The following is a 22,541-nucleotide window of genomic DNA, read 5'->3' as shown; positions in this document are numbered from 1 at the left end:
TGTTACTGGATCACATGGGCACTGTGGCTCCGCCCCTCTCCATTCACAGGAATTCAGCTGAGTTCATGTAGCAGTGTGTGTGTGTGTGTGTGAGCTCACATTATTAATATGATGTGTTTTCTTTTTTTTTACCTGAAATGTTTTATTTTTTTGTTCATTTGCTCTTTGTCTTTCTATTTAAATGTAAATGGGGGATCCAGACTGCAAGTCAAAACTCCGTCTCCCCCTTTGGAGGAAGTCATCTATGGGGTGGGGGGCTGTCGCTCGTACTGGAACAATAACACTGAAGTACATGTGCCTTTTCCGATTCTGTGGTCAGATATTCAACGGTCGTCTTCCTCCGTAGAACCAGTAAACATCGCTACGTGCTTTTCTGCCTGCTCGTAGTGGCATTTGACGCCAACTCACTTCCTGTTTGTTCTGGTGTTTTGAACAACTTCAGAATAGGGTCCTGCCTGTAAAGAGAGGGGGGGGGGCTTTCATCTCAACACACTCGCTTCCTTCTTGTCTTTCACACTCGCTACTGATTTCTTTTGAAGCCCCTCTACTCGGCCAACACCAGCCCCATCAAATGTCTTCTTCTTCTCTTTTCTACAAAATGTTCCTGCATCCTTTCAGACCATGTAACACATCTTTTCTCTCCCTTCCTCTTGCATACGGCTCGTTATTCGAGCGGATGACCTCAAGACATTCCCTGTAGTCCCTGGAGGACTCTCCTCCCATTCCCTCAATCAGTTTATTTTATATGTTTCACACGGGTTACACAAAGATGGAGAAAAGGATGCAAAATCCAATACTTATCGAGCTCAACCAGGAAACTTCTACTGTGTTTTACGAACACAGGGCCTGATCGCTGGGACTTTACGCCAGTTCAACGATGTATTGTTTTATTTATCCACTTTTATGCACACCCTTGACGACGATTTTACCATTTTATCCACTTGATTTCCCCACAGAATATGAATTCTCTTCTTACTTTCATAAGTCGATACACCCAACCTTCACTCAGCCTGTTTAAACACCTAAATCATAGAACCACCCCATTAAATGTGTAAAATAACAAACTCATTCCTCGCCTCTCGTGACGACTTCTCTGAGCGGCACTAAACAGCGGTTTTGAACCCCTGTTGCCAGTTACCAGAGGTTACCCATTTCAACCTGGATTTCTATCGACTAAGAGTCGCCTGCAGCCCTGTTTTTTACCTAAAGAACCTATAGACGCTCAACAGTTTCTATGTGATTGTGCTTCTACTGGTGACCAGCGTTTTCCAAATGTTTGTTTATGGTGAATATTTTCTTAGAATCTAATTTAAACTATGGCCAGAGACGTATTTTCAACTGTTGGAGGGAGATGGAAGTCTGGGTCAGCCTGCTGCCACCGGGACCCGACCAGGAAGCTATCTTAGTGTCTTTAGCTTAAAGCTAACTGAACTTAGCTATCTGAGAGCTAAAATAAATATATACTATACAAGAAGTGTCAAAGGTTACGCTAGACTCGTCGTGTCAAAGGTCACACACTGGCTGTTTAACCGGTGTTGTTCTACCGAGTTGCCACTAGGGGGCACCACAGTCCAGTGGAGAGTTTACCAACACACAAGAGTCCAAAGCGGTTTGTTTATTATATTTTTATTACATTTTTCCAAGGAAAGACCGTGTCACGACCTTGGAGGGCAGAAAACATCGTCAACAATACCCTTGAAACAGAATTTAAATCACACCCGGCTAATTGTCTCGTTAAAAAATTCAGTTTGGGGATGCAAAATGCGTCTGGCTTCAAAGGCGCGTCGTCCCTCACAGCCTCGTCATCCTGGCAGCGACTGCAAGAGAAGAGAGCGTCGGCGCGTCACTACGGTTCCTAAATTGTTCTTTAGAAGGCTGCGTGGTTCCCAGAAGAACCCTTTAATCCCTTGGGTGGTTCTGTGTTTGGGATATGGTTCTGTTGGGACATTAAAAGGTTCCACCTTGTTGGAGAAGACCAACCTTGCCAAGGTCTGGGGCTGATGGTAGTCATAGACTCAGAGAACCGTTTGTAGCTGAATTTATGCAACATTTTGGGCCCGTAAATAACGTAAACATAAAGGTTCTTTTAGGCGCTTTCGTGGGTTCTTTATTAAAGAACAGTTTAAGGACATGGTTCTTTAAAGAACCTCGCTCTGAAAGGTTCTCTGTGGAACCAGAATTCTTGTGAGGGTACTCACGCCTCTGGGCCCACTCGGCCGCCGGATCCACGCACACCGTTCCTGCTTGTGTGGCGAAGCTGTGACGAAGGAAAGGAAACGAGTGAACGAGGGAGAGTCTTCAGTGTGTGTGTGTGTGTGTGTGTGTGTGTGTGTGTGTGTGTGTGTGTGTGTGTGTGTGTGTGTGTGTGTGTGTGTGTGTGTGTGTGTGTGTGAACTCACATTAAGGCCTCCGGGCAGCGAGAGGTCAAAGGTTGTTTTCTATACGTGTGGCCGATCACTTTGCTGGTCATGTTGGAAGAGGAGACTTTAGTGCAGCACAGCAGCTTCCTGTACGGGAAACGCCCTGAGGGCAAGAGGAGCACGGAGTTCATGTGTTCATAGGTTCATGTGTTCATGAGTTCATGTGTTCAAGAGTTCATGTGTTCATAGGTTCATGTGTTCAAGAGTTCATGTGTTCAAGAGTTCATGTGTTCAAGAGTTCATGTGTTCATGAGTTCATGAGTTCATGTGTTCATGAGTTCATGAGTTCATGAGTTCACGAGTTCATGAGTTCATGAGTTCATGTGTTCAAGAGTTCACGTGTTCATGAGTTCATGAGTTCATGAGTTCATGTGTTCAAGAGTTCATGTGTTCATAGGTTCATGTGTTCAAGAGTTCAAGAGTTCATGAGTTCATGTGTTCAAGAGTTCATGAGTTCATGAGTTCATGTGTTCAAGAGTTCACGTGTTCATGAGTTCATGAGTTCATGAGTTCACGAGTTCACGAGTTCATGAGTTCATGTGTTCAAGAGTTCATGTGTTCATGTGTTCATGAGTTCATGTGTTCATGTGTTCATGAGTTCATGTGTTCATGAGTTCAAGAGTTCATGAGTTCATGTGTTCAAGAGTTCATGTGTTCATGAGTTCATGAGTTCATGAGTTCACGAGTTCACGAGTTCATGAGTTCATGTGTTCAAGAGTTCATGTGTTCATGTGTTCATGAGTTCAAGAGTTCAAGAGTTCATGTGTTCAAGAGTTCATGTGTTCATGTGTTCATGAGTTCATGTGTTCATGAGTTCAAGAGTTCAAGAGTTCAAGAGTTCATGTGTTCATGAGTTCACGAGTTTACGAGTTCACGAGTTCACGAGTTCACGAGTTCATGTGTTCAAGAGTTCATGTGTTCATGTGTTCATGTGTTCATGAGTTCATGTGTTCATGAGTTCACGAGTTCATGTGTTCAAGAGTTCATGTGTTCATGAGTTCATGTGTTCAAGAGTTCATGTGTTCATGAGTTCATGAGTTCATGTGTTCATGAGTTCACAAGTTCACGAGTTCATAGGTTCATGTGTTCATGAGTTCATGTGTTCAAGAGTTCATGTGTTCATGAGTTCATGTGTTCAAGAGTTCATGTGTTCATGAGTTCATGAGTTCATAGGTTCATGTGTTCATGAGTTCATGTGTTCATGAGTTCATAGGTTCATGTGTTCATGAGTTCATGTGTTCATGAGTTCATGAGTTCATGTGTTCATGAGTTCACGAGTTCATAGGTTCATGTGTTCATGAGTTCAAGAGTTCATGTGTTCAAGAGTTCATGTGTTCATGAGTTCATGTGTTCATGAGTTCATGTGTTCATGAGTTCATGTGTTCAAGAGTTCATGTGTTCATGAGTTCATGTGTTCAAGAGTTCATGTGTTCATGAGTTCATGAGTTCATAGGTTCATGTGTTCATGAGTTCATGTGTTCATGAGTTCATAGGTTCATGTGTTCATGAGTTCATGAGTTCATGTGTTCATGAGTTCACGAGTTCACGAGTTCATAGGTTCATGTGTTCATGAGTTCAAGAGTTCATGTGTTCAAGAGTTCATGTGTTCATGAGTTCATGTGTTCAAGAGTTCATGTGTTCATGAGTTCATGAGTTCATGTGTTCATGAGTTCACGAGTTCATGAGTTCATGAGTTCACGAGTTCACGAGTTCATGTGTTCATCAAAGTTTTCTTATCCAGCTGGAGAACCAGGAGGTTCACTTCACTTACATCATGATGCGTTCAGGCTCTGCTCAGTGAACATGAGTACTAGCTGAAGGTAAATGATAACGTTCTCATGATGCGTTCAGACTCTGCTCAGTGAACATGAGTACTAGCTGAAGGTAAATGATAACGTTCTCATGATGCGTTCAGGCTCTGCTCAGTGAACATGAGTACTGGCTAAAAGGTAAATGATAACATTCTCATGATGCGTTCAGGCTCTGCTCAGTGAAAATGAGTGCTGGCTGAAGGTAAATGATAACGTTCTCATGATGCGTTCAGGCTCTGCTCAGTGAACATGAGTACTGGCTGAAGGTAAATGATAGGTTCTCATGGTGCGTTCATGTAATCTAGTAAAATGTAGTGTTGGTGATGAACTAGAATAAATCAAGATGTTTTCACATAAATATGAATATATAAATATTATATATATATATATTTATAGATATTAGATTTTTAATTATGAGCTGTTTAACTTTAACACAGAATGAATATAAATATCAAATATGTTGTTTACTTGTTGCTGCACGAACTAATTAAAATGTATAAATACAAATGTTAATAAATAAATGTATATATATATATACATATAAATATAATCTAATAAAAGAATTATAACAAAAATGATAATATAAACAAGCTAAATATATCAATTAAATTAAATTAATTCTGATAGCCAAAAATCCAAACTGTGACTGTGCGTCTGGAAGAACAACAACAACAACAACAACAATGTATTATTGAGGGTTTGGTCCTTACTGTTTGCTGCAGAGGGCCTGAAGCACAGAGCCAGTGAGAGCAGCAGAGCGAAGGTCACGACCCCTCTGGACATCTTCTACGGCGCGGCGGCTACGACTCCTCGAGACGACCGACCGACTCTCCTTTTATCGGGGAGTCGTTGTCAAGGCAACCGCTGACGACGCGTTCAAGGGGTTCACACCTCCGGCCTTCAAGCATCGCTTTCTGGGAAACAACCGGACACCCACACACACAGACACTCACACTCACACACTCACACACACTCACACACAACACAATCACACTCACACACACACACACACACTCACACACACACTCACACACACACACACTCACACACTCACACTTACACACACACTCACACTCACACACAACACAATCACACTCACACACACACACACACACTCACACACACACTCACACACACACACACTCACACACTCACACTCACACACTCACACTCACACACACTCACACACACACACACTCACACACTCACACTTACACACTCACACTCACACTTGTAAAGTGTGAAACAGAAGCTCAGCTTGTTGTTGTTGACGTGTTTCCTCATATCAGTGATATATTTACACAGAATATGATTATTTAGTTTACACATAAATATAAAAAATTAAAGTCACAAAGTTCAAAAGTATTCATAACTTCTCTTGAAGTATCACGAACAGAAATGATGACAATGACAATATATATATATATATATATATATATATGTGTGTATATATAAATATATATATATATACACACGTATATATATATATATAAATATATATGTGTGTATATGTATATTGTTTTTCACCTTATTACTAGTGAATAATCAAATAAAAAGTAAATGAAATATATTTATATTCATCATCGTTAATGAAGTGTAATAATGAGCTTTAGGAAGTTAAACAGCTCATAATTAATGATCTAATATCTATTTTATATTCATGTGAAAACATCTAGCACCAATACTACATTTTACTAGATTACACCTGAACGCATCATGAGAACGTTATCATTTACCTTCAGCCGGTACTCATGTTCACTGAGCAGAGCCTGAACGCATCATGAGAACGTTATCATTTACCTTCAGCCAGTACTCATGTTCACTGAGCAGAGCCTGAACGCATCATGAGAATGTTATCATTTACCTTCAGCCGGTACTCATGTTCACTGAGCAGAGCCTGAACGCATCATGAGAACGTTATCATTTACCTTCAGCCAGTACTCATGTTCACTGAGCGGAGCCTGAACGCATCATGAGAACGTTATCATTTACCTTCAGCCAGTACTCATGTTCACTGAGCAGAGCCTGAACGCATCATGAGAACGTTATCATTTACCTTCAGCAAGTACTCATGTTCACTGAGCGGAGCCTGAACGCATCATGAGAACGTTATCATTTACCTTCAGCCAGTACTCATGTTCACTGAGCAGAGCCTGAACGCATCATGAGAACATTATCATTTACCTTCAGCCAGTACTCATGTTCACTGAGCAGAGCCTGAACGCATCATGAGAACGTTATCATTTACCTTCAGCCAGTACTCATGTTCACTGAGCGGAGCCTGAACGCATCATGAGAACGTTATCATTTACCTTCAGCCAGTACTCATGTTCACTGAGCGGAGCCTGAACGCATCATGAGAATGTTATCATTTACCTTCAGCCAGTACTCATGTTCACTGAGCAGAGCCTGAACGCATCATGAGAACATTATCATTTACCTTCAGCCAGTACTCATGTTCACTGAGCAGAGCCTGAACGCATCATGAGAACGTTATCATTTACCTTCAGCCAGTACTCATGTTCACTGAGCGGAGCCTGAACGCATCATGAGAACGTTATCATTTACCTTCAGCCAGTACTCATGTTCACTGAGCAGAGCCTGAACGCATCATGAGAACGTTATCATTTACCTTCAGCCAGTACTCATGTTCACTGAGCGGAGCCTGAACGCATCATGAGAACGTTATCATTTACCTTCAGCCAGTACTCATGTTCACTGAGCGGAGCCTGAACGCATCATGAGAACGTTATCATTTACCTTCAGCCAGTACTCATGTTCACTGAGCGGAGCCTGAACGCATCATGAGAATGTTATCATTTACCTTCAGCCAGTACTCATGTTCACTGAGCGGAGCCTGAACGCATCATGAGAATGTTATCATTTACCTTCAGCCAGTACTCATGTTCACTGAGCAGAGCCTGAACGCATCATGAGAACATTATCATTTACCTTTAGCCAGTACTCATGTTCACTGAGCAGAGCCTGAACGCATCATGAGAATGTTATCATTTACCTTCAGCCAGTACTCATGTTCACTGAGCAGAGCCTGAACGCATCATGAGAACGTTATCATTTACCTTCAGCCAGTACTCATGTTCACTGAGCGGAGCCTGAACGCATCATGAGAACGTTATCATTTACCTTCAGCAAGTACTCATGTTCACTGAGCGGAGCCTGAACGCATCATGAGAACGTTATCATTTACCTTCAGCAAGTACTCATGTTCACTGAGCGGAGCCTGAACGCATCATGAGAACGTTATCATTTACCTTCAGCCAGTACTCATGTTCACTGAGCAGAGCCTGAACGCATCATGAGAACGTTATCATTTACCTTCAGCCAGTACTCATGTTCACTGAGCAGAGCCTGAACGCATCATGAGAACGTTATCATTTACCTTCAGCCAGTACTCATGTTCACTGAGCGGAGCCTGAACGCATCATGAGAATGTTATCATTTACCTTCAGCCAGTACTCATGTTCACTGAGCGGAGCCTGAACGCATCATGAGAATGTTATCATTTACCTTCAGCCAGTACTCATGTTCACTGAGCAGAGCCTGAACGCATTATGAGAACATTATCATTTACCTTCAGCCAGTACTCATGTTCACTGAGCAGAGCCTGAACGCATCATGAGAATGTTATCATTTACCTTCAGCCAGTATAAATGTTCACTGAGCAGAGCCTGAACGCATCATGAGAACATTATCATTTACCTTCAGCCAGTACTCATGTTCACTGAGCAGAGCCTGAACGCATCATGAGAATGTTATCATTTACCTTCAGCCAGTACTCATGTTCACTGAGCGGAGCCTGAACGCATCATGAGAACGTTATCATTTACCTTCAGCCAGTACTCATGTTCACTGAGCAGAGCCTGAACGCATCATGAGAACGTTATCATTTACCTTCAGCCAGTACTCATGTTCACTGAGCGGAGCCTGAACGCATCATGAGAACGTTATCATTTACCTTCAGCCAGTACTCATGTTCACTGAGCAGAGCCTGAACGCATCATGAGAACGTTATCATTTACCTTCAGCCAGTACTCATGTTCACTGAGCGGAGCCTGAACGCATCATGAGAACGTTATCATTTACCTTCAGCCAGTACTCATGTTCACTGAGCAGAGCCTGAACGCATCATGAGAACGTTATCATTTACCTTCAGCAAGTACTCATGTTCACTGAGCGGAGCCTGAACGCATCATGAGAACGTTATCATTTACCTTCAGCCAGTACTCATGTTCACTGAGCGGAGCCTGAACGCATCATGAGAACGTTATCATTTACCTTCAGCCAGTACTCATGTTCACTGAGCGGAGCCTGAACGCATCATGAGAACGTTATCATTTACCTTCAGCCAGTACTCATGTTCACTGAGCAGAGTCTGAACGCATCATGAGAACGTTATCATTTACCTTCAGCCAGTACTCGTGTTCACTGAGCAGAGTCTGAACGCATCATGAGAACGTTATCATTTACCTTCAGCCAGTACTCATGTTCACTGAGCAGAGCCTGAACGCATCATGAGAACGTTATCATTTACCTTCAGCCAGTACTCATGTTCACTGAGCAGAGTCTGAACGCATCATGAGAACGTTATCATTTACCTTCAGCCAGTACTCGTGTTCACTGAGCAGAGCCTGAACGCATCATGAGAACGTTATCATTTACCTTCAGCCAGTACTCATGTTCACTGAGCGGAGCCTGAACGCATCATGAGAACGTTATCATGTACCTTCAGCCAGTACTCGTGTTCACTGAGCAGAGCCTGAACGCATCATGAGAACGTTATCATTTACCTTCAGCCAGTACTCATGTTCACTGAGCAGAGTCTGAACGCATCATGAGAACGTTATCATTTACCTTCAGCCAGTACTCGTGTTCACTGAGCAGAGCCTGAACGCATCATGAGAACGTTATCATTTACCTTCAGCCAGTACTCATGTTCACTGAGCGGAGCCTGAACGCATCATGAGAACGTTATCATTTACCTTCAGCCAGTACTCATGTTCACTGAGCAGAGTCTGAACGCATCATGAGAACGTTATCATTTACCTTCAGCCAGTACTCATGTTCACTGAGCAGAGTCTGAACGCATCATGAGAATGTTATCATTTACCTTCAGCCAGTACTCATGTTCACTAATGTTAATGTTCCACATGCAGCTGCCACAAGCCATGGTGCATCATGGGTAAAATCATCATAGCTGCTGTAGACGCAGGAACAGATGAACACACAGGATCACATGTGCAACTTTTATTTATGACCAATTTCACGTTTTCACAAGTTTTCAAATAAATATATAATACCGTAATCGTTAAGTTGTTACTTGTAAACATTAATAAATACATCTGGTATTAATAAATACAAGAATGCTTCAGCACAGGTCAATTAAATTAAATTAATAAATAACTTCACTCTTCAAGGCGTTGAAAGAAACTAAATATTGAACATAATAATAATAATAATTTAACATTATTCTGTTCTTCAAGTGCTTTTCTTTCTTGTTTTCAAACGTCAGAACTTCTTCATGAAGTCAGTCTTTGTTTTCATTGGCTGGACGAGGAGGAGGAGGAAGAGGAGGAGGAGGAGAAAGAGGAGAAGAGGAGGAGGAAGAAGAGAAGAGGAGGAGGAGGAAGAGGGAGGAAGGAAGATGGGTTGGAGGAGGAGGATTGTTAGGTGGGAGGAAGAGAGGAGGAGGAAGATGGGGAGGATGAAGATGGGGAGGAGGATGAAGATGAGGAGGAGGATGAAGATGGGGAGGAGGGGAAGGAAGATGGGGAGGATGAAGATGGGGAGGAGGAGGATGATGATGGGGAGGAGGAGTATGAAGATGTGGAGGAGGATGATGATGGGGAGGAGGATGATGATGGGGAGGAGGAGTATGAAGATGTGGAGGAGGATGATGATGAGGAGGAGGATGATGATGGGGAGGAGGAGTATGAAGATGTGGAGGAGGATGATGATGGGGAGGAGGATGATGATGGGGAGGAGGAGTATGAAGATGTGGAGGAGGATGATGATGGGGAGGAGGATGATGATGGGGAGGAGGAGTATGAAGATGTGGAGGAGGATGATGATGGGGAGGAGGACGATGATGGGGAGGAGTAGGATGAAGATGGGGAGGCTGTGGATGTGATGAGGGAGAGGAGGGAGACTGGAGACGACCGGACCAGAGATGAAACGATGGCCCGAGCTTTTTCTGCCCTGTGAGAGGAAAGAAAAACAGAAACATATGAGTCCACAGGTTCATGAAGGAGGGAGGAGGAGGAGAGGAGGAGAGGAGGAGGAGAGGAGGAGGAGAGGAGGAGGTGAACAGGCGTCACGATGAACTCACCGGAAGGCGATGATCTTGCGGTGGACCCAGGGCGCCGTCAGCTGACTGCAGTAAAGACCCGTCTTCGTTTGAAAGCTGCAGACGTGAGAATAAATAAATGTGAATAAATGAATATGTAAAGTATTCATGGAGGTATCGCGCTGCACGTCGTCGTCGTCGTCGTGACGATTTAATAATGTCAGTTCACAGGAAATGCAAAGAAATACAGTTTTTAAAAAAAAAGAACTAAACGGAGATATTAATGATCTTTTACATTACATTACATGTCATTTGACTTACAGTCATGTTACATTAACACTCTGTAGAAGATAAGATAAGATAAGATAATCCTTTATTAGTCCCTCAGTGGGGAAATTACAGGATTAATTAATTAATTAATTTAGAACAGCTACAGGGAACAATTCAGGCTTAAGTGCCTTGCTCAAGGACACATCGACTAGGGCGGGGGTTGAACTCTGCACTCACATGACGGCCTTGACGCAGGGCGGGTTGGGCGGCTGCACCAGGTACCCGATGACGGGGTCGGCGATCTCCTGCCTGGTGACCTTCGTGCAGCAGGACGCCAGCTTCTCCGCTGAGGGGAGAATATTAATATTAACGTCGGGAACGATACACAATAAAATAAAAGGGAATAAGACCGTCTTCTTTTTAACTCTTTAATCTCGATTCTCACCTGCCGATCCGAACCGAGCCACCAGGACGATGGCGACCAGCACGCTCTTCATCGCGCTCTTCGTCGCGCTGCCACGGTTTTCCATCTTCCAGAAGCAGATGATAGACGTGAGATATCGAGGAGACGGTGATTATTTATATATATAAATATATATCTTTTCCTCTGCTCGGTGGTGAAGTGACGGACGTCTGGAGACGGCGGATACTTAAAGGCCTGAAGAAGAGGAAGTGGGATCTTCTCCGGTTGCTCATCTTCCTCCTCCCCTTCTCCTTTCCTCTCCGTCTCAATGAATGACCGGCTGGCGTTCGGGGGGGGGGGGGGGGGGGGGGGTGTTTCCACGAAGTGACAGCTGACCCACAGGAAGCACTTTCATCATAAGGTTTCAGTGGAAACGATCATTACATCACGTTTTCTTCGTGACGGCGTGGAGCCGTGAGGAGCCCCTCGGGTCAAAGGTCGACCTGAAGGGACTCAGATAAACTGAGGCCAGAAGGTCTGAACCCCAAAACTACTTTCAGGGCTTTTTGTGTCTCTGTGGTCTGGTTTTTCAAAATAAAAGTCCTGCTCCTCTTTGGAAACTAGAAGTCGAGCACTAGAACACGTCTTCAGATTCACTCAGTCAAAAATCATGATAAAGATAAAACACATGTTTAATTTCTTGAGTTATTTGTTTTATAAATATTGGCAAACAATGGAAAGGTAGTTAATGAAGACTTTCAGTCTTCTTCTTCTCGTCATATGATCTGAACGTGGAAGTGAAAGCATCGTTGTGCTCCACTGGTTTCACATGAAAACAAAACCTAAATCGCTGAAAGTCTTTTAGCCCAAGTGGGTCCAAGTGGGTCCAATTGGATCCAAGTGGGTCCAAGTGGGTCCAATTGGATCCAAGTGGGTCCAAGTGGATCCGAGTGGGTTCCGAGCCTCCAGCTTCAGTGGAGGAGCTGACCGTGCAGCCGTTGGGGTTTTGGTGTCTTCACAGTCGGTGATTCATTTCTAACGTGTTTTTAAATAAGCTTCTTTCTGAGAAACTGAGGGGGGGGGGGGGGGGGGGGGGGGGGCATGACATGACTCAGGCTAAACCAATGAGATCGATGCATCAGACCAGATAAACGAAAGGTTACTGGCCACAATCATTGCGACATCGTGTATCATTTTGCCCGATAATCGTCAAAATGTGCTTTAAACTTACCTTTTAATATTTGTATTGCCTCACAGATCTCAAAGACACTTAAATATTTACATTTAAGTATAAATAGCTCAGTTTCAAATCAGGACACATTTTTCTACATTATAAATAGATTGGACACTCGATTATACGAATAATTTACCACGATCCACTTAAAATGCTAAATCGTCTCATGAAGATCTCGAGTAAAAAAATATATATATATTTAATTTCAAAATAACTGGTTTTGATTTAGTTAAAGAATTTTATATATATATAATTATATGTATATGTATATATACATTTTTGATATATATATATATATATATATATAAAATAAATGGGTAACTTGAGTGTGATAGTATAAACAAGTTATTTTGATATTATATATATATATATATTTTAGCTGCCATTAATATTATTGATGTCATTATTTAATAGGCTTGTTTACATATTATATATACATTTTATTTGTATGTGAGTTGCCTCTGAATAATGTATAAATAAAGGCCTCAGCTGTGCACAATGTGTGGCATTCAACAGCAGAGTGAGACTTCCTTCCTGCTTTCCTTCCTCTTCTTCTTCTTCTTCCTCTTCTTCTCCTTCTTCTCCTCTCGGTTGCAACACAGCGGATTACTTCTGGCTTGCAGAGACTTTCCCACTTGAAACATGCAACAGGTGCATCATTACTTCTCCTGCGTTGCCATGACGAGAGAGAAGAAGACTGAGGCTCACTTCATCGCCATGTCGAGCAGCATGGAAGGAGTTTCAAAATGTTACTCATGTGGACACGAAGACAATGCTACTGTCATTATTATTAATTATTGTCTTTAAAATCCATATTTCACTGCAGTGCTTCCACTAAGAAGACTTGTTCACCTGTCTGAGTTCATGAAGATGTTTATTCTGCTGTTTTTATACCACAGACTTGTCTTCTGCTCTTTTTGAACATCCGAGAGTGAAATATGAGCCGAGTGAAGCGTCGTAGCTTCAGGCTTATTCAGCACTAGCCTGTAGCTGTACCATGTAGCGTGTAGCTGTAGCCTGTAGCCTGTAGCTGTACCATGTAGCGTGTAGCTGTAGCCTGTAGCCTGTAGCTGTACCATGTAGCGTGTAGTCTGTAGCCTGTAACCTGTAGCCTGTAGCCTGTAGCTGTACCATGTAGCGTGTAGCCTGTAGCCTGTAGCTGTACCATGTAGCGTGTAGCTGTAGCCTGTAGCTGTACCATGTAGCGTGTAGCTGTAGCCTGTAGCCTGTAACTGTACCATGTAGCGTGTAGCCTGTAGCCTGTAGCCTGTAGCTGTACCATGTAGCGTGTAGCCTGTAGCCTGTAACCTGTAGCCTGTAGCTGTACCATGTAGCCTGTAGGCTGTAGCCTGTAGCTGTAGCTGTACTATGTAGCCTGTAGCCTTTAGCTGTACCATGTAGCGTATAGGCTGTAGCCTGTAGCTGTAGCCTGTAGCTGTACCATGTAGCCTGTAGCCTGTAGCTGTAGCGTGTAGCTGTACCATGTAGCGTTTACACGACAGACTGAAGCTATTTCCTTTATATATTCACACGTTTCAGGCAGAGAGACAAAGAGAAAGACAAAGAGAGAGAAGACAGAGACAGAGAGGCAAAGAGAAAGAGAGAAGACACAGAGACAAAGAGACAAAGAGACAGAGAGACAGAGAGACAAAGAGAAAGACAAAGAGACAGAGAGGCAGAGAGAGAGAAGACACAGAGACAAAGAGACAAAGAGAAAGACAAAGAGAGAGAAGACACAGAGACAAAGAGACAGAGAGACAAAGAGACAAAGAGACAGACAGACAGAGAGACAAAGAGAAAGACAAAGAGACAGAGAGGCAGAGAGACAAAGAGAAAGACAAAGAGAGAGAGAGAAGACACAGAGACAAAGAGACAACGAGACAGAAATTAGAACCGGGTTCTGTTGGAGAACCCCTGAGTACCGAGTGGTAACTTCTACTACTGCTTTAACTTCTCCAGTCAAACAACACAAACAAACATGTGTTTGTGCCCAGATCTGGAAATAAATTGTTTGTTTGTTTGTTTGTTTGTCTGTTTGTTTGTGACGTGTGTTTGCTCCACTACAGCAGCTCCAGCCCGGATCACCTTGTGTATTAGCAGGTGGTATTTAATATAAAATGAGCCATCTCTTTTTAATGAAAGGTAAACAGATGAATATCTAAAGGAACATATGCTTTAGAAATTGTGTGACTTTGTGGTTTCCACGTGCAACGGAAAGAGAATATTTCCACCAACGGTAACCCCCCTCGACCACTTCCTGCTCCTCCCGTCCACTTCCTGCCCCGAGCTGCAGAAGAAGTGCTGATGCACACAGGCCAGTGGGAGGTGTGACTGGTCATGTGACACGCGTCATGCTCATTGAGCCTGTTTCACAGGACGTGATGAAGCGACGGTCAGTTTCTCACCAGCTAGAATCCCTGAAGCGGTGACATCATCTCCTGGATGTGGTCAGGTGGTCAGGTGGTCAGGTGGTCAGGTGGTCAGAGCGGATAACTCGCCTCATTAGCATGTTTCACTTTTCTTCTTCTTTTTTTTAAATTACAGTGCAGCTGATTGATCACATGTCTTATTTCACACTGTTCAAAAATCATACTTTTAACAATTCTCTTCAGTTCTTAGTGCTGGTTTTACAATGTTTAATATATATTACATATATATTAAACATCATTTTGTGTATATATATAATATATGTATATATTATATATATATATTATATACATTATATATAATATATATGTACATATTATATACATTATATATTATGTATATTATATATATGTTATCGTTATATATATTGTATATAGATATTCTATTTGTTTGAATATTTCTTTAATATTTATATAAATTTTTATATATATATATATTATCTATTATATATAATATATATATAACATATAAATAATATATATAAATATTATATATATATTACATATATTTATTGTATACATTTCATGGTTTTCTTCGTCTCATTTTGGACCTGGATTCTTCGTGCGTTCCGCGTTTTCTCGGAAATCAAACAAATCCTTTTCCGAGGTGTCACTTTAAATAAATGAGCTGAAGTGAAGTTCACACCTCTGTGAGGACGTGCCAGTAAGTGACGGGTGATGAGAACCACTTCCACCACAGAGAGAGGCCTCACTCTCCTGAAACCCTTAACGCTGACCTCAGGAAACCTGCAGCCAGCTGGTCCAAATGTATAAAAGACAATTAGAGGGAATGATGCATGCTGGGATACCACATCCAGCCACACTGGGCCGTGAGCCACAGTCAGCTGAGATGTACGTTGTTGTTGCTTCTAGACGACGACGTCTCACAGCTGCTTTCATCTGCAGCCTTCAAAACACGACCACAACTTATTAATATCTAAATGAGCTTTTATAAGTATGAGTATATAAGTATGAGTATATAAGTATGAGTATATAAGTATGAGTATATAAGTATAAGTATATAAGTATGAGTATATAAGTATAAGTATATAAGTATGAGTATATAAGTATGAGTATATAAGTATGAGTGTATAAGTATATAAGTATGAGTATATAAGTATGAGTATATAAGTATGAGTATATAAGAATGAGTATATAAGTATAAGTATATAAGTATGAGTATATAAGTATAAGTATATAAGTATGAGTATATAAGTATGAGTATATAAGTATGAGTGTATAAGTATATAAGTATGAGTATATAAGTATGAGTATATAAGTATATAAGTATGAGTATATAAGTATAAGTATATAAGTATGAGTATATAAGTATGAGTATATAAGTATGAGTATAAGTATGAGTATATAAGTATATAAGTATGAGTATATAAGTATGAGTGTATAAGTATAAGTATGAGTATATAAGTATGAGTATATAAGTATGAGTATATAAGTATACTTATATAAGTATGAGTATATAAGTATAAGTATATAAGTATGAGTATATAAGTATGAGTATATAAGTATGAGTGTATAAGTATATAAGTATGAGTATATAAGTATGAGTATATAAGTATATAAGTATGAGTATATAAGTATAAGTATATAAATATGAGTATATAAGTATGAGTATATAAGTATGAGTATAAGTATGAGTATATAAGTATAAGTATATAAGTATGAGTATATAAGTATGAGTGTATAAGTATAAGTATGAGTATATAAGTATGAGTATATAAGTATGAGTATATAAGTATACTTATATAAGTATGAGTATATAAGTATATAAGTATGAGTATATAAGTATGAGTGTATAAGTATATAAGTATGAGTATATAAGTATGAGTATATAAGTATGAGTATATAAGTATGAGTATATAAGTATAAGTATATAAGTATGAGTATATAAGTATACTTATATAAGTATGAGTATATAAGTATAAGTATATAAGTATGAGTATATAAGTATATAAGTATGAGTATATAAGTATGAGTATATAAGTATGAGTGTATAAGTATATAAGTATGAGTATATAAGTATGAGTATATAAGTATGAGTATATAAGTATAAGTATATAAGTATGAGTATATAAGTATACTTATATACGCACACACACTCACACTCAGCACATTCATGCTCACCCTGACGCATGCAGACACATTTAAATGATTTAGTTTCCAGGTCCAAACCTGCCATTACTGTAACAACCTTCTAGACCCCCACCAGTCTGGATTCAAGACAGGCCACTCAACAGAGACTGCCCTCCTCGCTGTCTCTGAGCAGCTTCACACTGCTAGAGCAGCCTCTCTCTCCTCTGTCCTCATCCTTCTAGACCTTTCCGCTGCCTTTGACACAGTGAACCACCAGATCCTCATGTCCTCCCTCCAGGACCTGGTATCTCAGGCTCTGCTCTCACTCTTCTCATCCTACCTCACCGACCGCTCTTACCGGGTAACCTGGAGAGGATCTGTGTCTGAGCCTTGTCTTCTGACTACTGGGGTCCCTCAGGGTTCAGTCCTTGGTCCTCTTCTCTTCTCTCTGTACACCAACTCTCTTGGCTCTGTCATTCGCTCGCATGGCTTCACCTACCACAGCTATGCTGACGACACCCCACTGATCCTCTCGTTTCCCCAATCTGAAGCACGGGTAGCAGCACGAATCTCTGCCTGTCTGACTGACATCTCTCAGTGGATGTCCGCACACCACCTGAAAATTAACCCGGACAAGACTGAACTTCTCCTCCTTCCAGGAAAAGGCTCTCCCACCCACGACCTGACTATTAACTTCAACAACTCAGTGCTGGTTCCGACTCCGACTGCCAGGAACCTCGGAGTGACGCTCGACAGTCAACTCTCCCTGACTGCCAACATTACCGCAATAACACCCTCCTGTAGGTACATGCTGTACAACATCAGGAGAATACGACCCCTTCTCACTCAGAAGGCGGCACAGGTTCTGGTCCAGGCTCTGGTCATCTCACGGCTGGACTATTGCAACTCCCTCTTGGCAGGTCTTCCTGCTAATGCCATTCGACCTCTACAGCTCATCCAGAATGCAGCTGCTCGACTGGTCTTCAACCTCCCGAAATGTACCCACAATCCTCCGCTCCTCCGCGACCTTCACTGGTTACCGGTGGCCGCCCGCATCCGCTTCAAAACATTGGTACTTGGGTACCGTGCTGCGAACAGATCGGGTCCGGTCTACATCCAGGACATGGTCAAACCTCACACCCCAGCCCGTTCACTTCGCTCGGCTTCTGCCAATCGGCTTGTAGCTCCTTCACTTCGAGCTAAACACTCAACAAAGTCACGACTGTTTGCTGTGCTGGCTCCTCATTGGTGGAACGAGCTCCCCATTGACATCAGGACAGCAGAAAGTCTCTACATCTTTCGTCGCAAACTAAAAACACATCTTTTTCGACTATACCTTGAATAGGTAGCACTTAAATGCCGTAGTAGCACTTAAATGTCCCTTACCGATAGCACTTTAGTAGCACTTAAATGTCTCTTACTGATAGCACTTTGTAGTTTAACTTTATTGAAGAAATTGTACTTGCTTGATTCTTGTTGTTCTGAGTTTGGACTCACGGTTTAATGCACTTATTGTAAGTCGCTTTGGATAAAAGCGTCAGCTAAATGACATGTAATGTAATGTAATATATATATAAATATATACATATATATATATATAAATATATGTTTATATATATATATCTGTATATATTTATATATACGATCAGTGCCACCTTATTTTTGGTTCTTGGTCTGTGTTGTAATGTCCGTTCCATATCTCTCTGAATATATATCTTTTATATTTCTACCTGCTTTATTGCATCCTTTACAGTCTGGTTTGAAAATTGACGAGTCGGCACAAAAAAAAAACATTCATGCTTCATTTTAATAAAACAATTTTACACGATTCCAGGTTTAAAAATAAATAATAACTTAAATAATGCCACACAATTCAGTTTGTATAGCCGTGTTATACAAAAAATAACTTAAATAAATAGTAAGGAATAAATAGTTTATCTTCATGACTTCAATTGAACGACAGATCAGAAGAACAGCTTAGATTTCCCTGCAGAGAAGGAGAGGAAACAAGGAGAGGAAACGAGGAGAGGAAACAAGGAAATGCACAATTAGACAAGGCCTTAAAATAAAAAGTCAATGAGGAAAACTACACTGAGAGTAATCATCTATTTATTATTTTAAACACTTGTTGTTCTTTAAATGTAATATTAAATGTTTGAATGTTCGTCAAACAAGCTGCTGAAAAGTTAAAATTATTATTCCAGGGCGTCACATACACGGGTTAGATTAATTTTTTCGTGGTGATGCTTTATGCTTTTATCTGATTCTCACCGTCGCCATCTTCTCTTTGAGCCACGCGGCATCCGGTCTGACGCACCATCTGCCCTTATTGTTCACGATGCTGCAACAGGAAGGAGTCATAGTCACATGTCATGCTTACAGGAAGGAGTCATAGTCACATGTCATGCTTACAGGAAGGAGTCATAGTCACATGTCATTCTTACAGGAAGGAGTCATAGTCACATGTGATGCTTACAGGAAGGAGTCATAGTCACATGTCATTCTTACAGGAAGGAGTCATAGTCACATGTGATGCTTACAGGAAGGAGTCATAGTCACATGTCATGCTTACAGGAAGGAGTCATAGTCACATGTCATGCTTACATGAAGGAGTCATAGTCACATGTCATGCTTACATGAAGGAGTCATAGTCACATGTCATGCTTACAGGAAGGTGTCATAGTCACATGTCATGCTTACATGAAGGTGTCATAGTCACATGTCATTCTTACATGAAGGAGTCATAGTCACATGTCATGCTTACAGGAAGGAGTCATAGTCACATGTCATGCTTACATGAAGGAGTCATAGTCACATGTCATGCTTACAGGAAGGAGTCATAGTCACATGTCATGCTTACAGGAAGGAGTCATAGTCACATGTCATGCTTACAGGAAGGTGTCATAGTCACATGTCATGCTTACAGGAAGGAGTCATAGTCACATGTGATGCTTACAGGAAGGAGTCATAGTCACATGTCATGCTTACAGGAAGGTGTCATAGTCACATGTCATGCTTACAGGAAGGTGTCATAGTCACATGTCATGCTTACATGAAGGTGTCATAGTCACATGTCATTCTTACATGAAGGAGTCATAGTCACATGTCATGCTTACATGAAGGAGTCATAGTCACATGTCATGCTTACAGGAAGGAGTCATAGTCACATGTCATGCTTACAGGAAGGAGTCATAGTCACATGTCATGCTTACAGGAAGGAGTCATAGTCACATGTCATGCTTACAGGAAGGCGTCATAGTCACATGTCATGCTTACAGGAAGGAGTCATAGTCACATGTCATGCTTACAGGAAGGAGTCATAGTCACATGTCATGCTTACAGGAAGGAGTCATAGTCACATGTCATGCTTACAGGAAGGACTCATAGTCACATGTGATGCTTACATGAAGGTGTCATAGTCACATGTCATGCTTACAGGAAGGAGTCATAGTCACATGTGATGCTTACAGGAAGGAGTCATAGTCACATGTGATGCTTACAGGAAGGAGTCATAGTCACATGTCATGCTTACAGGAAGGAGTCATAGTCACATGTGATGCTTACAGGAAGGAGTCATAGTCACATGTCATGCTTACATGAAGGTGTCATAGTCACATGTCATGCTTACATGAAGGCGTCATAGTCACATGTCATGCTTACAGGAAGGAGTCATAGTCACATGTGATGCTTACATGAAGGAGTCATAGTCACATGTCATGCTTACAGGAAGGACTCATAGTCACATGTCATGCTTACAGGAAGGAGTCATAGTCACATGTCATGCTTACAGGAAGGAGTCATAGTCACATGTCATGCTTACAGGAAGGAGTCATAGTCACATGTCATGCTTACAGGAAGGAGTCATAGTCACATGTCATGCTTACAGGAAGGTGTCATAGTCACATGTCATGCTTACAGGAAGGACTCATAGTCACATGTGATGCTTACATGAAGGTGTCATAGTCACATGTCATGCTTACAGGAAGGAGTCATAGTCACATGTGATGCTTACAGGAAGGAGTCATAGTCACATGTGATGCTTACAGGAAGGAGTCATAGTCACATGTCATGCTTACAGGAAGGAGTCATAGTCACATGTGATGCTTACAGGAAGGAGTCATAGTCACATGTCATGCTTACATGAAGGTGTCATAGTCACATGTCATGCTTACAGGAAGGAGTCATAGTCACATGTGATGCTTACATGAAGGAGTCATAGTCACATGTCATGCTTACAGGAAGGACTCATAGTCACATGTCATGCTTACATGAAGGCGTCATAGTCACATGTCATGCTTACAGGAAGGAGTCATAGTCACATGTGATGCTTACATGAAGGCGTCATAGTCACATGTCATTCTTACATGAAGGCGTCATAGTCACATGTGATGCTTACATGAAGGCGTCATAGTCACATGTCATTCTTACATGAAGGCGTCATAGTCACATGTGATGCTTACATGAAGGTGTCATAGTCACATGTCATGCTTACAGGAAGGTGTCATAGTCACATGTCATTCTTACAGGAAGGTGTCATAGTCACATGTCATGCTTACAGGAAGGCGTCATAGTCACATGTCATGCTTACAGGAAGGAGTCATAGTCACATGTCATGCTTACAGGAAGGAGTCATAGTCACATGTCATGCTTACAGGAAGGAGTCATAGTCACATGTCATGCTTACAGGAAGGTGTCATAGTCACATGTCATGCTTACATGAAGGCGTCATAGTCACATGTGATGCTTACAGGAAGGAGTCATAGTCACATGTCATGCTTACAGGAAGGTGTCATAGTCACATGTCATTCTTACAGGAAGGTGTCATAGTCACATGTCATGCTTACAGGAAGGCGTCATAGTCACATGTCATGCTTACAGGAAGGAGTCATAGTCACATGTCATGCTTACAGGAAGGAGTCATAGTCACATGTCATGCTTACATGAAGGCGTGGTCGCAGTTCCTTCGGAGTTTCTGCTCGTAACACTTTTTGATGTTAGGGATCACCCTGGAGGTGAATTTGCTGCAACAAGGAACACTACGACTGGAGGATTTGGCTGCAGAACCACACACAAGAGAGGAAACACTCTTTATTGATCATACGTCACTACTTCTGCTCATCAATACAGTGGGAAACACCTGTTGCTAACTGGGAGGTGCCCATCACATAGTTTCTGCTAGTAGTACATCTAGTCTTAGATATTACATCAGCTCACTGCATGACATCCAGATAATGGACAAACAGAAAGAAAAGAAAGTATATTTTACTACTTTGTCTGTTTGCGATCAGTTACCATCAGATAATGCCTCATTTGCTAATTTAAACATAACATTTCTGGAAAAACTGGAAATAACAACAATGGGGAAAATTAAAGTAAGCTGAGATCATTTAGAAAAAAGAAAAGAAAATATATAACATTAGATAATGACAATAAGATGCGCACAAAATAAGTAAAACATAAGAAATAGACGAGAAAAAGAGAAGAAAATCCAAATGTACACATCAAGAAATGTGCCTTAAATTGATCACAAAATGAGGACTCTCCATTAGTTTTTATTGTACAACTTCTAGCTAAACTAGAGT

At 41.3% G+C, this 22,541-nt stretch overlaps 2 protein-coding genes across 2 annotated transcripts; both read right to left on the bottom strand.

Annotated features, from left to right (window-relative positions):
- Positions 1–1,663: 1,663 nt before the first annotated feature.
- On the bottom strand, positions 1,664–5,052 carry ccl34b.4 (chemokine (C-C motif) ligand 34b, duplicate 4). Its single transcript, XM_034560512.1, has 4 exons — positions 4,942–5,052; positions 2,400–2,523; positions 2,199–2,257; positions 1,664–1,817 (listed from the first exon to the last, which is right to left on the bottom strand). The coding sequence occupies exons 1-4, from the start codon at positions 5,012–5,014 to the stop codon at positions 1,792–1,794; spliced, it is 282 nt and encodes a 93-aa protein (XP_034416403.1). The 5' UTR covers positions 5,015–5,052; the 3' UTR covers positions 1,664–1,791.
- Positions 5,053–5,066: 14 nt separating this feature from the next.
- On the bottom strand, positions 5,067–11,445 carry LOC117749879 (A-agglutinin anchorage subunit-like). Its single transcript, XM_034560697.1, has 5 exons — positions 11,251–11,445; positions 11,043–11,151; positions 10,578–10,652; positions 10,256–10,447; positions 5,067–5,145 (listed from the first exon to the last, which is right to left on the bottom strand). The coding sequence occupies exons 1-5, from the start codon at positions 11,333–11,335 to the stop codon at positions 5,067–5,069; spliced, it is 540 nt and encodes a 179-aa protein (XP_034416588.1). The 5' UTR covers positions 11,336–11,445.
- Positions 11,446–22,541: the final 11,096 nt, after the last annotated feature.

Source organism: Cyclopterus lumpus, chromosome 20, assembly GCF_009769545.1.
Source record: "Cyclopterus lumpus isolate fCycLum1 chromosome 20, fCycLum1.pri, whole genome shotgun sequence".
NCBI classification, from domain to species: Eukaryota; Metazoa; Chordata; class Actinopteri; order Perciformes; family Cyclopteridae; genus Cyclopterus; species Cyclopterus lumpus.
This window is presented reverse-complemented; position numbering and strand designations above follow the sequence as displayed.